This window comes from Chelonia mydas, chromosome 9 (genome assembly GCF_015237465.2).
Source record: "Chelonia mydas isolate rCheMyd1 chromosome 9, rCheMyd1.pri.v2, whole genome shotgun sequence".
NCBI classification, from domain to species: domain Eukaryota; kingdom Metazoa; phylum Chordata; order Testudines; family Cheloniidae; genus Chelonia; species Chelonia mydas.
Genome location: NC_057855.1, coordinates 57,730,814 through 57,751,813, shown reverse-complemented (window position 1 = coordinate 57,751,813; position 21,000 = coordinate 57,730,814). Strand labels below are relative to the sequence as shown.

Sequence of the window (21,000 nt, the reverse complement as noted above, 5' to 3'; positions counted from 1 at the left end):
CAATGAGGGGGTGGTTTTGTGATGTGGCTGGTGGGTCCCAGATCTTCATAGGTCTTGAAATCAATGCGAGTGAGGCGCCGAGTACCTCTGAGGATCCGGGCCAGGGAGCTTGTATTGAGGCCCCCAAATCATTGCACACAGGGCTCCAAGCAGCCTTCAGCCGCTAGTGCCTTTGGCTCTGTGCTGGGCCCAAATGGTGAAGGGCATCACAGCCCATCCCATGGGTCTGAGCCACGCAATCCTGGACAGCTGCAGTTTGCATCAGCAAGAGGTACATCTCAGGGGCCCGGCCAGAGTATGATTGGCTGCCTGGCCGTGGGTGATGTCAGGGTGCTGGGCTCTCACCAGCACCAAACGCTGCTGTGCTTGCTGCAGGGCGGCACAACTGGGCCCAGAGGTGGGGGCCTCCCTCGTGGGGCTGGAGAGCGCCCTTTGCTGGCTAATGGAGGAGCAGCATTCCAGGGGCACTGTGCCCAACTGTGTGGGGAGGGGTATGGGAAGGAGCCCCAGTGCAGGGGTTCCTGTCTCACCCGGACTCTGCCCCCGGATGCTGCTCTCTCTGGCAGGTTCCTGTGCGGAACGGTGAACAACTTTGTGGCCGAGGTTGGCAAGGCCTATGAGAGGGCCATCGAGAACAAGCAGGAGGCTGACACCATGGCTCGGAAGGTAAGTTCTGGCGGGGCATTGCCTGGCGGAGATGCTCGTTGGGACACTAGCGCCCCCCTGTGGCAGACAGTCAGAATTGCGGGCAGCTGCAGTCTTGGCAATCGCTGGATTTAAGCCTTTGGATTCTCCATGGGGTTCACAGCATGGATTAATCCGTTGCCTGGGACCGCCTCAGAATGCCCTGCCACTGAGAGGATGTTCCCATGAGCCATGCCATGGAGCAGCAGCCATGTGCTGTGCCATGCTAGCTGTGACCCCCCCCAGCGCCCTCCCCTGGGACTGCCTGTGGCTGAGTGCCAGCAAACACCCTGGCCTTACCGCAGTCCACTCCCCTGGGATGACTAACTTCTCTCTTGCAGTGTGCGATGCTGAATGAGAAGCTGGACTCCCTGGTGCGGGAGCTGAACGATGAATCACAGGCAATCGTTGTCCCTGAGGGGAGCTCGCAGACTGCCCCACCCGGCCCTGGGGCCAAGGAGAGCAGCAGGGGGGGCAGCTTCAACCCAAGCCCTGTGCCCAGGATCTTCAAATCCAAGGAGCAGCTAATGCTGAGAGCCAACAGCCTCAAGAAGGCCCTCCGGCAGATCATTGAGCAGGCAGAGAAAGGTAAGGAGCCCGGGCGAGGCAGGAAGGGACTGCAGTGTCGGGGGTCAGCCAGACTCAAGGCCTCTGCAAGGTCCCTGGCCTTGCCCATCCATTTCACATTCCATGGCTGGCCCCCTTATGCGGAGGGCTCTGCTGGGAGGATCAGTCCTCCAGTCATGCAGACACTACTTGCTGCAAGGCTCAGTACTTTATCAGCTCCTCGCTGGCCTCCAGGGCATTGGGAATGCCAGGGGCCAAGGACCCAGTGTCCAGGCAGGGTACAGAGTCCCCCTCCAGGCACTTGCTGACCCCTAACAGGTACATTGACTAGCAGCATGGCACAGTGCGTAGATCCAGGGGCTGGGAGCCATGTGCCAGTCCTGATCCTGCTGGTGACCTGGGAAAGGCAAGGCAAAGCCCCCGTTTGTCACTGATTCTAAGTCCTTTCGTTCTGAGGAGCCTAGCTGGAGAGACCCAGGACCTGGCTCACCATGATGCTAGGTTCACCCAAAGGGAGTTCTTCGAGTGCTAGCTCATGTCAATTCCATTCTAGGTGTGCGCGCCCACGTGCGCGGTTGTTGGAGATCTTTGCCTTAGCGGAACCCATAGGGCTGGCTGTGTCGCCCCCTTAAGTGCTGCGCTCATGCCGCGGTATATAAGGCACTGCCAATCGTACACCCTGTCAGTTCCTTCTTACTGCCTGTGGTGGTCAGTCAAGCGCCTTTCCTGCTTAGCAAGAGCTAGTGGTTTCTCCTTTCAAACTTTGGACCTTAGTACCTTTGTATATAGTTTGCATATAATAGTGTTAAGTAGTTAGTTAGTTAATAGTTAGGGTCCCAGTGGGGACTTTGCCCCAGGCGGGGCATGCCCCGGTCTCCCAGGTTTAAGCCCTGCTCAGACTGCAGCAGGTCTATGCCTGTGAGTGACCCCCATAGCAGCTTCCTTAAGTGCTTGGGGGAGTCACACGTTAAGAAGCGATGCTGGATCTGCAAAAACTTTTGGCCCCACACCCAGAAACAACAGGATATCTGCCTCAGTACTCTCCAGATGGAGTCTGCCCTCTGTCTGTCTTCCGAGCCATCCAGGCAGGTCGCACTGAGCGCCTCAGCCTCTGTGCGCAGCGCATCGCTGGCACCTGGCTCCTCCTGGCACTGTTTGCCATCGCCAGTGCCGAAGAAGAAGGCCAACAAGCGTTCCCCGGCACCAAACAAGAAGGCCCAGGGGTCCCCTACCAAGGGACCCGGGCCTGCCCACCAGGCTACTCTGGAGCCATGCGATCGTGCCTCCCCGGTTGAGGCTCCCAGCCCCCTTAAAGGTCCGCCACCAACTCCTGGGAGTGATACGGGACCCATACCTCTGCCTGCACCGTCATCATCCCAGGCTCCCCAGGTGCAGAGAGAGCACAGGTCTCCACCTGCTCTGATGATGACCCTGGTGCTGCAGGACCTGGCTAAGGTTCCCCAAGAGGGCAAGCCCACCGTTAAGATCCCTCAGGGGATAGGGGAACACCGTCGGTTGCCAGACAGAAGACGTCAATCTTCTCTGCCGCGTCGAGAATCCAGGTGCAGATCCAAGTCGCATTGTCGGTCACCCAGGCTGGCATCCAGATTCCCTCAGCGCTACTCACTGGCACGGGGTCCAGACACTTCCCCTACTATTCCCGGCACTGCTCACTCTCTCGCCGGCCATCCTCCAGGCGTCGGTCCTGATCGCCGGCACGATGGGAATGTTCCCCGTCTTGGCACCGGTCTCCTTGGCACCAGTACCACTCTCCCCAGTACAGTCACCGGTCAGTTACACCAGGTCACCGGTCACTGGAAGTCATGACCAGTAAACAAACGCAGACATCGATGGCTCCTCGCTGATAGCTGGAAGGTGGTTCCTCTGGTACAGAAGGCCAGTTCAGCCCATTGCCCAGGTCCCATCGGCGTGATTGGGCACCGGAATCCGCTTCCTTGTCTGCGGCATCGCAGTGGCAGCACGGCCAGTGGCCAACATAGTGGCCATATTGGAGTGTGTGTGGCATACCGGTTATGACAATGCCCCCTTCTTTGGTGGCCATGTTGAAGCATTGGTCGGCAGCCCCACCGGGCCCGGTACTGGAAGCCTGTTCTGAGGTCGGGGCGGAGGAACCTGTGCCCACCCCTAAGCCGCCTCCTTCGACTGTGGTCAAGACCCCCGCATCTCCATCAGTGGTCCAGTCTTCCTCGTTGTCCCTGGACAAGGGGGTCACCGGACCTTTTAGAGCTAGCTCACCAGATGACTTCAGGGAGCATCAAGCCCTAACTCTGGCGCGTGGCCGAGAACTTGGGGCTTGAGGTGCAGGAGATGGTGGGATATGAGGGGACACCCTCTTCAATGTCCTCTTGGCCTCTACGCTCACCCGCGTTGCCCTGCCCGTACATGACAGAGTCCTCAAGATCTCCAAGACCCTGTGGCAGACCCCCTCCTCCATCCCTGCCACCTCGAAATGGGCAGAGAAAAAGTACTTCGTGTTGGCCAAACGTTTCAAATACCTTTATACCCACCCACCCCAGGGCTTGCTGGTTGTGTCTGTGGCCAACGAGCAGGACAGACAGATCCCCACCTCTTCCACTCCCAAAGACAAAGAGGACAAAAAACTTGATTTATTCGGGAGAAAAATGTATTCCGCCCCCAGCCTGCAATTCCGGATGGCAAACAATCAGGCCCTGCTAGTCCCGGTACAATTTAATCTCCAGGATAGTCTTAAAAAGTTCCAGGAATCCCTCCCTCAGGGTCTGGCCCAGGAGTTGGGCATGCTGGTGGAGAAGGGCACAGCAGCAGCCAGATGTTCCCTGCAGAAGGCCTGGGACACGGCAGATTCAGCAGCAAGGGTGGTCGCATCGGCAGTGGTTGTGCAGTGTAGTTCCTGGCTCTAGACTGCAGGCCTCTCCCAGGAGATGAAGGCCTCAATCCAGGATCTCCCTTTTGATGGAGTTTGTCTGTTCTCAGATTAAATGGATGCCAGGCTGCATGGGTTGAAGGACACCAGGACTACCCTTCGCTCGTTGGGCATGCACATGCCTCAATCAGCCAGGAAGCCCTTTCAGCCATCGCTGCCGCCAAGGCCCTGGCAGCCTTGTCAGGGACCTACAAGGAGAAGGGACACTGGTTTTAGTCATTGTCTCCTTTCTTCCTCCTGTTCACCAGACCAGCCTGGGCCGCCAAACACCCAGGGGGACAGAAGCAATCATTTTAAGGGATGAGAGTGACGCCCCAATCAGCCAACTGGACCCTACCCGCCTTTCCTTGACTGCCTTTTCCCCTACCGCTCGGCCTGGTCGCAGGTTACATCAGTCTGCTGGGTCCAGGACATAGTGCCTTGGGGCTATACTCTGCAATTCTTGGCCGCCCCTCCCCCGCCACTTTCCCGTCCCTCTTCAGGGACCTTTCTCACGAGCAACTCCTCGTTTAGAAGGTCGAGAAGCTCCTGGGCTTGGGGGCTATAGAGGAGGTTCCTCAGGACATGGAAGGAAGAGGATTCTATTCATGTTATTTCCTAACCCCGAAGGCCAAAGGGGGCCTCAGACCTATCCTGGATCTGCGTGGCCACAACAAGTCTCTCAAGAAGTTGAAGTTCCACATGGTCTCCCTGGCCTCCATCATCCCTTCCCTGGATCCAGGGGACTGATACGCTGCTTTTGACTTAAAGGACGCTTACTTTCATGTCTCCATATTCCCGGGACACAGGTGTTTCCTGCGTTTCATAATGGCCAGGCATCACTTCCAGTTCACAGCGCTACCCTTTGGCCTCCAGGGTGTTCAGGAAATGCGTGGCACTGGTACCGGCTTACCTGAGACATCAAAGGGTCCAGATCTTCCCATAGCTCAATGACTGGCTCATCAAGGGCAGGTCTTCAGAGCAGGTGCAACGGAGCCTCGATCTGGTGCAGTCCATCTGCAACGATCTGGGCCTGTTAATAAACACAGAGAAGTCCACATTAACACTGGTTCAACACATAATGTTTATTGGAGTGATTCTCAACTCCACATTGGCCAGGGTCTTCCTTCTGGAAGCGTGTTTTCAGGCCATGTTGGACTTGATCGCCCACATAAAGAGCCATCTGCTCACCACGGCCCTCACGTGCCTGCGATTGATAGGCCACGTGGCCGCATGCATATACGTGGTCAGCCATGCTTGACTTCATTAGCAGCCTTTGCAAAGGTGGCTGGCCTTGGTTTATATATCCAGCAGACACACCTTGGACCGAGTGGTCACAGTGCTGAGTCATGTCCTCTCGTCCCTGAATTGGTGGCTGAATCCCGAGTCGGTGCTGCAAGGGGGTTCCCTTCGTGACCCCGTCTCCAATGCTCACCTTGGTCTTGGACGCATCGGATCTGGGCTGGGGACACCACCTGTGTGAGCTCAACACCCAGGGCTGCTGGCTACAAAATGATCTAGCCCTTCATATCAACATCAGAGAGCTCAGAGCTGTTTGCCTAGCCTGCCAGGTGTTTTTACCCCACCTGAAGGGCAGGGTGGTACAGGTCCTGGTGGACAATACAGCCACGATGTCTTACATCAACAGGCAGGGGGACGCCAGGTCTTTGGCCCTTTGTCAGGAGGCGCTCAGCCTCTGGGACTTCTGTGGGCAGTGCAACATTTATTTGGTGGCTGCCCACCTGCTTAGAGCCAAGAACGTTTTGGCGGATTGGCTCAGCAGGACTTTGTCTTGCCACAAATGGTCGCTCCATCCAGAGGTGGTCAGCCTCATCTTCCACATGGGGGGGACTGCCCAGGTGGACCTGTTTTGTGTCCAGACACAACAGGAAGTGCCACGTGTTCTGTTCTCTGCAGGGTAAGGACAAGGGCTCACTGTCAGACACCTTCCTGATCCTGTGGTTGCGAGCACTGATATACGCCTTCCTGCCAGTACCATTGATCCACAAGATCCTGCTAAAGGTGAAGCAAGACAGAGCGTCTGTTATCCTCATAGCCCCAGCGTGGCCTTGTCAGCACTAGTTCAGCATGCTGCTGAGTCTTTCGGCAGCCACCCTGTTGCAGCTACCTCTTCGGACGGATCTGCTGTCCCAGAACCACGGCAACTTGCTGCACCTGAACCTGTCATTGCTGCACTTGGCAGCTTGGCTGTTGCTTGGCTGAGTATGGATGAGCAGGAGTGCTCTGCTAGTGTCCAACAGGTCCTGCTGAGAAGCAGGAAACCCTCCACCAGGACTACCTATGTGGCAAAGTGGAAGCAGTTCACGTGTTGGTCCTCGGACCGGCACATTCCTGCTGCAATACCCGCTGCAGGACATCCTGGGCTATTTACTTTACTGTAAGCTCCCAGGCCTGTCCGCTATCTTCCATCCACCTGGCGACCGTTTTGGCATTCCTCCATTTCAAGGCTGGTCGGTCTTCGCCCATCCCATGATGGCACGGTTCTTGAAATGTCTGGAGTGCCTTTACCTGCATGTCTGGGACCCAGTTCCCCCTTAGGACCTGAATCTTGTGTTGTCGAGGCTCATGGGTCACCCCTTCAAACCTCTGGCTTCGTGCTGTCTTCTTCTTCTCTCCTGGAAGGTCTGTCTTCTTGGTCACTATAACTTCGGCCTGCAGGGCGTCCAAGTTCAGGGCGCTCATGTTGGAGCTGCCATATAAAGTCTTCTGTAAGGATGAAGTCCAGCTGCATCTGCACCCAGCCTTTCTGCCCAAGGCTGCCTCCCAGTTCCACACTGGTCAAGATATTTACTTACCAGTCCTTTGTTCAAAGCCTCATATGATGGATGACAAGCGCAGGCTGCATACCCTGGATGTCAGACGGGCGCTGGCCTTCTACATTGATAGAACAAGGCCGTTCCATAAATCAATGCGGTTGTTTGTTGCTGTCGCTGCCAGAATGAAAGGTCACCCAGTGTCTGTCCAGAGAATCTCATCTTCGATCACAGCCTGCATCTACTACTGCTACGAATTGGCAAAGGTGCCCCTACTGGTGATCGTAATGGCTCATTCGAGTAGGGTGCAGGCGTCATCAGCAGCCTTCCTGGCACAAGTGCTAATCCAAGAGATCTGTTGGGCCACCACCTGGTCATTCGTCCACACGTTTGCATCACACTACGTGCTGACCCAGCAGGCTCGAGATGATGCTAGGTTTGGGAGAGCTGTGCTACAAGCTGCAAGACCGTGAGCTCAAAGTCCAGCTCCGTTGATTCTGCTTTTGAGTCACCTAGACTGGAATAGACATGAGCAAGCACTCGAAGAAGAAAAAATGGTTATCTACCATTTGTAACGGTTGTTCTTCGAGATGCAGGTCGTGTCCATTCCATTCCCCGCCCTCCTGCCCCTCTGTCGGAGTTGTCGGCCAGAAGGAACTGAGAGGGTGTTAAGGTTGGCAGCGCCTGATATACAGACGCATGAGTGCAGTACTCCAGGGGGTGCCAAAGCCAGCCCTACGGGTATTGCTAAGGCAAAAATCTTTGATGACTGCGCATGTGGGCACACACACACCTATTATGGAATGGACACGAGCAACACATCTCGAAGAACAACAGTTACGAAAGATAGGTAACCGTTGTTTTTTTTAATGCTCAGCACTTCTAAAAATCAAGCCAGATGTGGCCAGGCAGGATGCCCAAAACAGAGGCACCTCACAGCATAGGCCCCTGCTGATCATTTTGGTCTGGACCCTTCTGTGCCTCAGTTTCCCCCTCAGTGAAGTTGGGACACTGAGTCACCAGAGTGAATCACTCAGAGGTGACTCTAATAAAAGTCAGGGAGCGCACCATGGTGGCTAATCCAGGAGCAGCATCCCTGGATGCCAGGGGCATTGCTCCTGGCTGGTGGGTCACAGGTCCTGGCACCTGGGGTACAGGAAGGAGCCCAAAGAGCAGGCGTCCCCATCTCCTGGATGGTTCTGTCTGCCCAGTGAACTTCTCATCATGCTAGAGCATACGCCGGACCGCCTGGGCCTTTGGGAGTAGAAACACCTACAAGGGTCAGACCCATCAGCAGTGAGCTGGGGAGGTATCGGGTGCATCCAGGTGCTGGCTGGGCATCCCTAGAGTATGTCTAGACAGCAATGTAAGCCTGGGCTCAAGTCTAACCCCCCTTGCGTCCATGCTAACCTAGGTGCTAAGCTAGGGCATGGACTGCAGGGCTGGAGGGTCCAAGCCCGTGTTAAGCTGGGACCTAGTGTCCGAGCCCTATTGCTTTCCTGTGCACACGGCTTGACTCGGGTCCTGGAAGACCTCCGGATCTACCCCAGAGTTCCTGGCAGCAGAGGAGCAGCGCTGCAGGCAGCCAGCGCAGATGCTGGAAGCACCACTACTGCCTGGCCAAGCCCACTCCCCTTGCCTGTTCCGGCTCCTCCTCACTGCTGTGAGGAGCTTGCTCGGAGCAGGGAGCAAAGCTGACTGGTGGGAGGCAGCTCCTGGGTGCTAGGGTATTGAGGGTCATCCCTGCCCCAGCCCTGCTGAGCCGGGAGCTCTGCTGCTCCCCCTCCCTGCAGGGCAGCCGCTTAGTCCTGCTCTGCTCTCTGTCCCTTCCCCCGAGGCCTCCCCGCCCCCCCAGGGCTGTGTTTGCAGGTACGCCCGGACTGCATGCACTGTCAGGTGGGAGAGTGTGAGCCAGCTCCAAAACTTCCCCACAGCCTCCCAGGGATCCCTTATCCCTGCCGTCCGTGTGCGGCGGGGGCAGGGCTAAGGGATCCCAAGGATGCTGGAGCACCCTGCACCCCAAGCCCAGGGGATGCCCTTGACCAATCGGCAGCCGGCAGCAGCCAGGCTGGGGGGGTGTGTTCTTCCTCGGACACCTCCATTCAAAACAAACAGACAACAATAAATAAAAACCAGCCCAAGAAAAACCCTGTAATTGACCAGCCCATGGTGCAGTCTGGCAGCCCTGGAGCTGGGTGCCCTAGTTACCTTTAGAACAGGTGCCTGTCCTGGGCATTTTCCTGCCCATGTGACTCAGCCTAGTGGGGAACCCAGTTCTCAGGTTAGGGGCAGTTCAGAATAAAGCCTTCTCACACGGCTGTGTGCTCCCGGGAGTCATTATGTGTTTCTGAGTCCCATCAGTATCATGTCACAATTGGGAAATAGGCAGGGCAGTAGAGTTTTCCCACAGTGCACCATGTTCCTAGGGCTAGAGTTTCAACAGGGTGGGAGGCACTAGGAACTCTGGGATATGGTTACTTTGACTTGGGTATGCGCACTTGGGTGCCAGAGCCCTAGATTTGAGCATGGGTCAGCAAATCCTTAACCTAGGGTTAAAATGCAGTGTAGATGCTCCAGCCCAGGGTTCCCTGACATGGATCGGCTGACTCGAGTCCTATGAACCCTGGGCTGACACTGCTGTGTAGCCATACCCCTACAGTTGGCTTTACATTGCATGCCTTGCCTGTTCCCGTGTAGCTGTGGATGAGCAGAACAAGCAGACTCAAGCTTATCGGAGCATCACGGCTTCCGGCAAGAAGGACAGCTTGGAAGAGTTCAGCAAAGAGACCGAAATCCTTGGTAAGGCTCCGGCTGGTTCATGCAGCCCACTCCCCGTTCAGGATCATGGACTCTTCCACGTCACTCGTTATTTAAAGTGATCAGAGAAGCTGGACCCAAGGCAGGACTGGGGGTGGCAAATACACAGATTAAAGGGGCCCCGTTTTCCAAAGTGGAGGCCCCCCAGCTACGTACTACAGTGCATCTGTGACTGTGAGAAGGACTCCTGGTTGCTGTTGTGTAACTGGCCGGGGGAATCGGTCTTGGGCTCACCTTTGCTACCTGCACAGTGCCTGGAGCAATCTAAACACCAGTCTCAGAGCACAGCAGACAGGCCAAACCAGAATAAGCCTGGAGATTTCCAGCCATCAGAATGCTAGGGCCATGTGCGACGTGAGTGTGCCGTAGGATTGCACACGTTGTCTGCCCAAGCTACGCCCATGCCCACCATTGGGTGTCTCAGAGCTGGTGATGTTTGGACAGTCAGGCCTTGGTAGTGTGGGCACTGGCCGGAGGCTGCAGAGGGATCCTGGCCCGGGCGTTCCAAGGGAAATTGACCAGCTGTGTGCAGGGGGCTGTGGAGGCTCTGACAGACTGGCAGGCCATGTCCATAGGCGGCAAGTTATATGGGCCCATGGTGCCCGTGCTCCACCAATATTCAGGAATGTGGGCCCAGGGTCCCAGCTGCCTGCCCTGCACCCATCCCCAGGTGTGGCCCCAGCCTTGGCCCCCTTAACCCTGTTCATCTAGCTCCTCCCAGAGACATGGCCCTGCTCCTGTGGGGGGGGGCAGGACTTGGACCTGTTCCGGGCGCCACCAAAAATTATACAAACCTGGCATCCATGGTCGTGTTCTGCAGGGACCATAGCAGAGGAGGCCAACTCTCTGGAATGGGGCAGGGATGCGGGGCCCCACCTTGAGCCATCAGTGTGTGTGTTGGAAATCAATAATACCTGGGGCTCCCCCTGCTGGCAGGAGAGCAGTAGGAGCCTGATCCAAAGCTGATTGAGGTCAATGGAAGGTCTTCTGTTGACTGAGGGCCTGATCCAAAGCCAATTTAAGTGGCTAACAAACCCCCCATGCCCTGACCCCCGCTGGTGGTAGGGAAGGAGCGCAGTGTGTATTGCACCCTCCATTATCAAAGCAGGGTGAGAAGGGAGAATTGAGTGCAGATAATCAGGAGACAAAATGTCCAGGCCCTTTGCAAGGGATTTACAAATCATGTCATCTGACCTGCCCATAATCCGGGTGTGTAGGGCCACACCTAGCACTCACCCCTAGGGGCAAGTCCCATTTAAAGTGGCAGCATGCAAAGTGCTTAGCAGAGTGCCCCATTGGGGTCCCCTCTGCACTCAGCAGTTAAGGGACCTCTTAGTGCGGTGTTGGGGGCTCAGGAAGGCAGGGTAGGGGTAGGATGCAGGGTATATGCTTGTTAAGGGCAGGGGCGCTGCTGGCTCCTAAAGAGCATCTCCCCTTTGTCCAGGTTCCCGGCGTGGTACGGTGACCTCCACTACGTCGTCCATCCTCCTGGATAGACCTGACAGCTTCAGCACCATCCATTTCACCGAGGATCCCAACACCATGTGAGTACGTGCTCTGGGCAACGTTAATCCCTAGTGCATGTCTAGGCCTCCGATGCTGCCCCCCGGGACATAGGGTAGGGCTCTTATTCCCATTTGACACAGGAGAACTGAGGCCCAGGTAAGGAAATGACTTGCCAAAAGCTGCAAAGGACACATGGCTTCTCCTTTATCAACACTTGACCTTAACCTCAGTCTCAGTCATTATCAGCCTTTCACCAGCCAGTTTTCCTCCTCTTTCCTGGAGAGTCTCATATAGGGCTCTCTTCATTCTGATTGGCTGACAAGAGGGGTTTGTGTTGCAGTGGAACTTTCCATTCTCGCGCGTGGGGGGGGTTCTCTCCACACTGCCAAAAGGAAGGTGAAGGGGGCTGCTCACAGCCTCTGGTTTGAGAGCATCCTGTTCCTTGAGGGTCCAGGTGTGTCTCCCCTAGTACCAATTGACACTTGGCCACCCTCCTCCTCACCATGACCCACGACTTTGTCATCACCAGGGCTGGGTGACAGCCATGTGCTCTACCTGTGCAAGCCAACTAGTGCAGAATGCAGCAACCAGCCAGCTTGGTGGAGTGCATCATCTGGGCTTCAGGCGCTGTGACCGTTGCTGGAGCTGTAGGTGTATAATACCTTCAAGCTGGGATCTGCAAAGGCATCTCAGAGTTATGCAGTTAGCTCCCCTGTGGGGGTAAAAATTGCTTATCTGTTTGCTGGAATTGATCAATTTTAGCAATTCTGGATTTAATTAAAACCAAAACATTTAGACGTGTCTGTCTCTATCTGTCTGTCTGTCTGACTATTACTGCAATGTCTGAGTGCTGTCCCCGCAATACAGATTGGTGAAAGCAGAGTCCTCAACACAGCCTGCCTAACTCTCCTCGCTTTAACCTCACAAGATATTATCTGGAATCTGCTCCTTCACCTATCCTTGTTAAATCAATGACTGAATTAAAAAGCCAGGGTCTGATTCTCCTCTGGCACTGGTGTAAATCTGGAGCCCCTCCACTGACGCTTATGGAATTACATCCATGGAAAATTGGCATAAATGAGACCAGAATCAGCCCCTGGCTGTTTAAGATCAGTAAATTGTCTGTGAGTCGTCAGCCAACAATCTGTCTGGCTAAAACACATCTGGTTGGTATCATTAAGCAATGCCAGGCGAGCAGACAGTATCTTTTGTGGAGATGGTAATAGATTGTGGCGTGGCTAGCTGAAGGTTTGCCTGGCTTTCCCAACTTGAGAAATGTAATAATGGCCTGGCTTGGGGCACACTATTATTATTTTGCAATGGGGTTATTACACACAGTAATATCAACCCTTTGTGTTTAATGGGGACTAGAAACTTGGCTATGACATCACTGACAGCCAATCAGACATGGCTGTGACATCACTGACAGCCAATCACAAAGCTCCAATTGTCGCTGGCATTCTAAAACTCCTTCAAAACCCAAAATAAATCTCAAGGACTCTCATACGGATGTTTCAATAATGGGGCTGATATTTTCATTCTGCTGCCATTTCCCGGTTCCACCCCCATGATCACTGCTGCATTGTTCTGTGTCCAAACCTCTCCTTCCCCATCTGCTGCTTTCAGACAATTCTCCGAAAGATGCGTCATGAATAACTACTTTGGCATAGGCCTGGATGCCAAAATCTCTCTGGAGTTCAACAACAAACGGGACGAGCACCCCAAAAAGTGCAGGTAGGCAAAAGAGCCCCCCTACCTTCCTCAAATGGAGAGTGCCTCAGGATAGGAGCAGAGGCCAGAAGTCCTTGATTGCTGAGTTCCCATTTCATGAGGGAGTCATCTATAAAGACACCCTCTGCCCCAGGGCATGCAACTCCAGGGGCGACCTGAGGGTGGGGGTGGGGGCTGTCTTTGGCCAGGTCTACACAAGGAAGGCCAATATCAATATCAATACCAGTGCAAAGCACTCCTAGTGTGGACACAGCTTATACTGGCCAAGCTGTGCTTGCACCAGCATAGCTTATTCCAGCCGCCCCAAGTAAAACCAGTGACACCAGGACAAGCATATGTGGCCAGTCTAGCTGTGTCTACACCAGAGGCTTGTGCTGGCAAGTTACATCGGTCAGACCACACCTCTTCACGCCTGGCTGACAGCCATGCAGGCAGAATTCTGTAGTGTAGACAGAGCCTAAGTGATCTGCTGTTGGGCTGAGCTTCACGCTGCTCCTTATCTGTCATGAAGCCTCCACTGCTCTGATATGAGTCCGGATATCTGATTAGCTGAAGGTGTCTATGGTGCCTGACTTGAATGGAGATGCAGCCACATGGTAATAATAACAGCTTCTTTAACAAGAGCCATGCATCAATGCCCTTCATCCCAGCATCTTCTAATACTCTGCAAACATTTGTTAATTAGGCTCCCGGACATTAACCCTTGTGAGGTGGGTAATTATAATTATCCCATTTTACAAAGGCCAGTGGGAACCAGTGGAAGTTTCACAAAATCAGATCCTATATATCTAGAGTAAACATACAACAATCAAGTATTACTAGCATCTCAGAGGGTCGTGGCAAGAACATGTAAACCTCTGGAGAGGAGCTCAGCTCACCGGACATCCTGAGATGGAATTGAATCCTGCTACTCAGTTACCTTGAATGGCATGTCTAGCAGGAAGGGTGTAGCAGAAAAAGAAGGGATGAAATGATGGCTGAATAACAATACTACCAAAGAGTTATACAGTGCTTTTTAGCTAGAGATTTCTTTACAAAGGAGGCAGTGCTATTATCTCTATTCTCACATGGGGAAACTGAGGCACAGAATGAGAAAGCAACTTACTCAAGGTCACTTAACAGGCCAGTGGTAGGAATAGAGCACAGGTCTTTGGAGTCCCAGTCTAGTGTCCTATCCGCTAGGCCACACTGCCTTCCTGGATAAAGAGAGCTGTAGAGCATTGCCTTATGGAGGGAGACTCAAAAGAGTGGCACTATTTCATTTGGAGAGGAGAGCAGTGGCAGCTCTATAAAATGCTGAGTGATGCAGCGAATCAGGCATCCCTGTTTACTTTTTCTCCTACTCAAAGAGACATTCAGCGAAACTACAAGGTAACACATTAAAAACTGATAAGAGGAAATATTTTTACATAAGACATAATTAACCTGTGGAACTTGCTGCCATTGGATATCATGAAGGTGAAGCACTTAGCAGATTCAGTAAAAGGATCAGACATTGCTGTGGAGAATGAGAACATAGACAGTTACATTGGATGGGGTTTTACACCAAGGGTTACAAACCCTCCTGTTTCAGGACATCAACCAGTCTTTGACCTGGGGGGAAGCAGCTTCACCTGTGGGCAGGTTATTCCTGGCCACTATCAGGTTCTTGCACCTGTCTTTGAAGCAGCTAGTGAGAAACAGGATATGGGACTAGATTGTCAAATCCGGTCCTATAATGTCTATGTTGCCCGTTAATTACTATGCATGTCATTAATTTAATCTCTTTCTCTGTTGTCTAATTTGCATATCTAAAAGTCATTCTCATTGCACTACTGTAACGAGGCTGTGGCCCATCGCGCCAGTGGTGACCAGAGCTTGGAGTTGTCTGCAGGACTGGTTTAACATAGATCCATGAGTTTCAGGACCATTGTGATCATATCCTCTAACTCAGCTCAGAGACCCTCAGCCAGTGACTTCCACATCCCACCCAGGACTTCTGGCTGAGCTAAAGCATCTGTGTTAGACAGGTGCCCAGGCTGGATTTAAAGCACCTGCTCAGAGCTGTGTGTTTCTCTCCCCTTGCCCCACTGCAGCAGTCGCACCAAGAACATGATGTGGTATGGAGTGCTGGGGACCAAGGAGCTTCTGCAGAGGACCTACAAGAACCTGGAGCAGCGAGTCCAGCTGGAGGTAATCAGAGGTGCTGGCCTGACCTGGGGGCCATAAATCACTGGGGGAAGCGTAGGAGCAAGAGCTTGTGTGTTCAGCTAAGTGAACATGCGTGGGCTCCTGGATAGATCCCTGTTCTCTGCCAGGCGTTGGGGTTTAGGTGCTGAGATACTGTAGGAATGGGGGCCACAGATAGAGCTAGAAGCTAGGCTGCCAGGCCACAGCAATGCTCATTTCTCAGTCCCCTTGCCTTAGTGCCAATTTCTTCTCCTGCTTTGTGTTTGCTTGTGTCATGGAAACTTCTTCCTTTGCAAGACGGAGCCCAAGCAGAGGCACTGAGTCCCAGTGCTAAGCAGGTTACTGAAAGCCCAAGCAGATATTCGTAGGAAAGCCGGGGACTCTCCAGTTGTGTTTGTGCTGGAGGGGTGTGTGCATAGATTTCTCACCATTGCTCACCCCGGCACAGCATCACCTGGTGGTGTGAACAGGGGGAGCCCTAGTGTAGACAAGGCTCCTGCATTTTATTTTAAAACCAAGTATCCTGACCCTGCTTGGGTTGGATTGGACCATGGGTTTGCTTTGGTAATGAGGCACAATGGGGGGATCAGCACGGGACCTGAGTGAGTTCAGGCTGGCGATTCTCTGGGTGTTTCCTGTTTTCTGTTGGGGGGGGCAGGGACTGAATGTTAAAGTGTGGTCAGGGCCTTGAAACAGTGGTGATGCTCCAATGGACAGTGGCTTCTGCAAACCAGCCCCACGCCACTGCCCAGAATCCCTGACTTCCTTGAATTCTCTTAGGCCTGGGCTGTGTTTCACAGCAAAATGCGGGAGTTTGCTGGCGTTCCTGCCTGACGCCTGCTTTGCGGGCAGATCTGAGGGTGCGGCTGGGCTGGCAGGTGGTGCCTGGCACACACTGAGGATCTCAGCCTGTCTTATCTTCTCTTTCAGTGTGACGGGGTGACCATCTCCTTGCCCAGTTTGCAGGGGATTGCCGTGCTCAACATCCCCAGCTATGCTGGTGGCATCAACTTCTGGGGCGGCACAAAGGAGGATAATGTGAGTGCTGGCTGCGGGGCGGGGTTGGAGGCTTCTTTGGCTAATGGTGCCCATGGTAAATCTGAAGGTGAAATGCCTCAGTGCAGCTGTAACAAGAGACCTGGTATCCATTTAGGGACAAAAGAATTGCCAGACAGATCTGCCCCGGGTCCACTTGGTCTGGTCTCCAACCTCCCGTCAGATGGATCAGCCCAGGGCCCATCTAGCTCAGGCCCTGATTCTGACAGAAGTGTGTACCTGGGTGGTTTTGAAGAAAGGTGGGGAGTCTTTCTCACTGGGAGGCACTGTTGTCTAGTAGCTAGAGCAGAGAGAGCTGGGGGTCAGGAGGCCTGCAGTCTAGGCCTGACTCCACTACTGACTCCTTGTGGCCTTAGGGGTTCACATCCCCTCGCTGTGCCTTGGTTTCTCTATCTGTGAAGTGGGGCTACTCCCTTTGCGAAGGGCTAGAGCAGTGTAGAGCTCTGTTTTTATGTGCACACCCCGAGCTCATTGTGTTCCAGTGCACAGCCCTGACCTCCAGGGGTTGTTTGTGGCCAAAAGCCTGAGGTTGCAAGGACCCTTTGTGAGGAGGCCGGAGCCCTTAGGGGAGCCCCGGGCCATGTCTGTGTGCCCCACTCCCACTCCGCCTGTGGGTGGCTGTGTGGGTAGCTTGGATCAGTGGCAGCTTCCCCTGGGGTTTTCTGCCAGGGCCTCCCTCCACTCCCCCCTTCTTGTCTGAGCAACTGGACACACCTCCCACCCTGGCTCCGCTGTCATTACCCTGCCGCTCCATCCTCTGGGGTCAGGTGGAGAGTCCCTAGAAATGGAACTTAGCCTAGATATAGACAGACAGACACAGAGACCCATGGATGGACAAACACACACAGAGATGTACAGACACACACAGAGACCCCCAGGCAGACAGACATGCACACAGCTGTGTAGACACAGACACAGAGACCCAGGGACGGACAGACATGCACACAGCTGTATAGACAGACAGACAGACACAGAGAGCCCCAAGTGGACAGACAGACACGCAGCTGTATAGAGAGCCCCAGAGCGTGGTGAAGAGGCATCCAGGGCGGTGGCTGTCATGGGGCTTTGCTGTTCTTTGCAGAACTTTGGGGCGCCCTCCTTCGATGATAAGAAGCTGGAGGTGGTTGCTGTCTTTGGCAGTATCCAGATGGCCATGTCACGAGTCATCAACCTGCAGCATCACCGCATCGCCCAGGTAAAGCAGCGCCGCCACAGGAGATCAGCTAACCCTTGGCTGGGTTCCACCTGGCTAGGCCCCAGGTGGCTGGAGGCCCAGATGGGGCCTGTCTGCAGGGGCCAACGCCCCCATTGCTGCCTCCCTCCCATGGAGCCCACGGAGGTTGAGGAGGGAGCACCCTGGGCGGAAGAGCCTGCAGGAGGTCAGGCAAGGGCAGGTGTGGGAGTCAGGCTCCTGACCTGTGAGGAGGGGAAGGGGGGTCTCCAGTAGGGCTGGTGGGTAGGGAGGGCCTGCTGCTGATATGGGCAGGGAAGGCTCTAAGCTGGAGGCAGCAGCTTATTTGTTGGGGGGAAATCTGCCCCTGAGGCCTCCCATGGTGGGGTGGGGGTTGGAAGCAAGCTCTCCCCACATTCACCCCTCCATGGCGGTACCTGTCCCGCAGGGCTGGGCCCGGCTGCCCACACTGGCCATCACGACCTGGCACGTGGGGTCGCTGCGCCACTCAGGTTTGGCCCAGCCACCCATTCGCAGGGACTGCGCCATCGTGTGTCAGGTTGCAGCGCTACTAACTCAGATTCCATGGGTTTGGGGGGCCGGGGACAAACTGCCCCTTTTGTCCCATGCCCCCCGAGCGGCCCTCTGTATCTCACTGGGGCTGTCCCGTGCCCCATGAGTGTGCAGTGCCCCTGCCAGCGCGGAGTGGTGAGTTCTGCTCTGGGAGCATGGCACACCCACGTTGCACAGGGCATCAGGTGGGCCAGAACTGACGTCCTGCGAGTGGTGTGTCTGGGTAGGCCGTGTGCTGATGGAGAAGCACAGAGTGGGTCTGCCTATGGTACAGCTCTGCGGCAGCTGGAGGTGGGATTCCCAGCTCAGGCAAAGGGACACATGTCAGCTCTGCTTGAACTGATGCCTGATGCCTGCCCAAGCATGTACCCAGGACTTGGGAGGGATTGGACTCCAGTGGCTAGCCCGAGCCATGCTGGCTATGTGGCTAGTTCAAGTGGAGCTAATTTGTAGCCAGTGACCCAAGCTAGGAATCAGGCCTCCCAGCAGGGTCTGCAATCTGGATGCACTGGTGACCCTGGCAGAACCCAGCTACTGAGCCAGGAGACGTGGCTCTGCCAGGAGAGCAGAGTGCCAGCTGGCAGGAGACATGGCTTTGCCAGCATGTCCTGGCATCACAGACAGCACTTCCCTGGCATCAAGCCGTGGCAAAGCTGCGATTTCTGGGAAAGTTTCTTTAACTCAGGCCGTGTGAAGCCCTGGGGCCATGTGCGCTGCCTTGCCGTTTGGTGCCAGCCTCCTTTCCTGTGCTTGTCTGGCAGTGTCGGATGGTGAAGATCACGATCCGGGGAGACGAGGGCGTCCCAGTGCAGGTGGATGGAGAAGCTTGGATCCAGCCTCCAGGGATCATCAAAATCCAACACAAGAACCGAGCCCAGATGCTAACAAGAGACAGGGTAAGACCTGCCAGCTGCCCTTAGACTCGGGGAGAGGTGCCCAGGGTAGCTGCGGCTAGCATGCAGCCATTCTACCTGGGGCTAGGACCTCATCAGTTCTCATGAGCTAAACAGGCCTGGTCCTGTCCCATAGCTGGATGGGGAACTCAGATGTGGTGCTGCTGAGTCAGTCAGAAGAGCCCTCTCCTCTGAGCTAGCACTGGGCCAGTGCCTGTGTGGTGTTAGCTGGGTGCTTTGCTGGTGGAGGTGCCATCTTTCAGACGAGCCTTGACTGGCTGGGCTAGTTAAAGATCCCAAAGCTCTTCCCCCAAAGAACTGGGTGGTTAATGAGATTCCAATGCAGGTAACTACATAGAGTTGCTGTTAAACATCTGTCCTGTTCCACCCCAGAGGTGGCTGCATTTCAGCAGTGAGAACAGTGATTGATGCATGCCAGTATTTGGGGTTCTTGGGGATGACATGACAGCTGCCATTGACCTCTCCCAAAGCTGCTGCACTGAGCTCTGAGCCAAGGGATGCCCTAGTGTGTCAGTGTGGGGTGGCAGGGGCCGTGCAGGGGTGAATGTCAGCTGCCTGGCAATGTCTATGGAGGCAGTGCAGTGTCAGACACCCGCAGCCCCCATGTTAGCAGCAGGGTTGCCTTGTCTCTCTGCAGGCCTTTGAAAGCACCCTGAAGTCGTGGGAGGACAAGCAGAAGGGCGAGGGCTACCGAGCCCTGGCGCGGCCCCGCCTCAACTCCCAGCAGTCCATGGAATACCTGACCGACGAGGAGTATGGCCAGATGCAGCAGATGGCTCACGCTGCGGAAACCCTCATCACCAGGTGGGCTGCAGTGCCCGTGGGACAAGGCAGGGGGGCAGGCCCATCTGGAGCTGGCTGGGGTTAGGAGGAAGCACCTCATGCTACTCAGTGGTGCCCCCTGTGGGTGGTGAAGGAGCAGTGCAGAGAGGAGTCACGTTCTTCCCAGCTCTTGGGATGGTAGCTGTGCAATGGCGTGGGGGTGGAGGGGCTCTTGGGGATGCAGATGATCTCCGCTGAGCTGGGAGTGATGCTGTTCTGGGGGCCCTGCTCTCCCAGCCTGGATCCAATCCCCCACATCCAGGAGAGGTGGTAGATTGAGAGGGAACCATCACTCCAGGGTGCTCAGAGTCCTGAATCCCTAGGGTAGCCCTGCAAGTGTCTGTGCATGGATGCACCAGTGGAACGGACAGGGACTCCTTCCCAGGGATCCCATCTCTGCACATGGATCCTGGCCCATGGGCCAGACTTCCTGTTCCCCAGGTTAGAAGCCAAGGGAAGCTGTGAATTCCCATCAGGTCCCTTCCTTTGTTTTCCTGCAGGATCCGCGAGGCAGCCACAACCCACAAAGCCATGGAACAGGAGCTGGCCCATGCCGTGAACGCCTGCTCCCTGGCCCTGAATGAGGCCTTTCCCAACAAGAGCAGCAGCGGGCCTGAGGTGAGGGTCACAGCCCGCCTGGTGTCACATCCAGGGGGAGTGAGAAGGCAGGGGATGAGCACGTGGGTACAATCCGAAGAAGAAGTGGCAGCAGGGAGGGCGGTGGAGAGAGAGACAGAAGATTGATTAAGGGGGAAGCCAAAGGCTAAATGGATATTATAGGGCGAGCCAGTAAATAAATAGAACAAGGAGCTAAGCCAGCTATAAATAGACCAGGCGAGCCAGAGACTGAGCTACAGGCAGAATACAAATGCAGGAGACTGCCTGGCTGCATGAAATGTCAGCACCCGTCCCCGCATCCCACATGAAATCCACTTCTCTCTGTCTCCACCTGTCCAAACATGCTGTGCAGGGAAGCCCTGCTCCAAGCCCTGGGCGATGGGGTCGTGTGGGTTTCCATTACTGAGCTCTGCAGGTTTGTGTTGCTCAGAGATTCATAGCTTATAAGGCCAGAAGGGACCACTGTGATCATCTAGGCTCACCTCCTGCATAGCGCTGGCCCGAGGACTGCCCTGAATTAATCCCATTTGAACTAGAGTAGATAGTTTAGAAAAATGTCCAGTTGTGATTTAAAAATTGCCAATGCTGGAGAATCCACCACGACCCTGGTAAGTCGTTTCCATGGTTAATTCCCCTCACTGTTAGAAATTTACACCTTATTTCTTGTCTGAATGTGTCTAGCTTCAACGTCCACCC

At 54.8% G+C, this 21,000-nt stretch overlaps 1 protein-coding gene across 15 annotated transcripts in view; it reads left to right on the top strand.

The window, feature by feature from the left end:
• Positions 1 to 21,000, top strand: part of DGKK (diacylglycerol kinase kappa) — a 152,887-nt gene that overhangs the window by 114,921 nt on the left and 16,966 nt on the right. For 14 of the 15 annotated variants that reach the window (XM_043522401.1, XM_037908862.2, XM_007056242.4 and 11 more), the window contains 11 exons: positions 567 to 666; positions 1,026 to 1,272; positions 9,625 to 9,726; positions 11,189 to 11,288; positions 12,877 to 12,984; positions 15,057 to 15,153; positions 16,081 to 16,188; positions 17,288 to 17,401; positions 18,712 to 18,846; positions 19,502 to 19,668; positions 20,187 to 20,304. In XM_043522401.1, coding sequence (XP_043378336.1) covers positions 567 to 666; positions 1,026 to 1,272; positions 9,625 to 9,726; positions 11,189 to 11,288; positions 12,877 to 12,984; positions 15,057 to 15,153; positions 16,081 to 16,188; positions 17,288 to 17,401; positions 18,712 to 18,846; positions 19,502 to 19,668; positions 20,187 to 20,304 — 1,396 coding nt within the window. The remainder of the gene's footprint in view (positions 1 to 566; positions 667 to 1,025; positions 1,273 to 9,624; positions 9,727 to 11,188; positions 11,289 to 12,876; positions 12,985 to 15,056; positions 15,154 to 16,080; positions 16,189 to 17,287; positions 17,402 to 18,711; positions 18,847 to 19,501; positions 19,669 to 20,186; positions 20,305 to 21,000) is intronic. The other variant, XM_043522399.1, reaches the window with a different exon arrangement.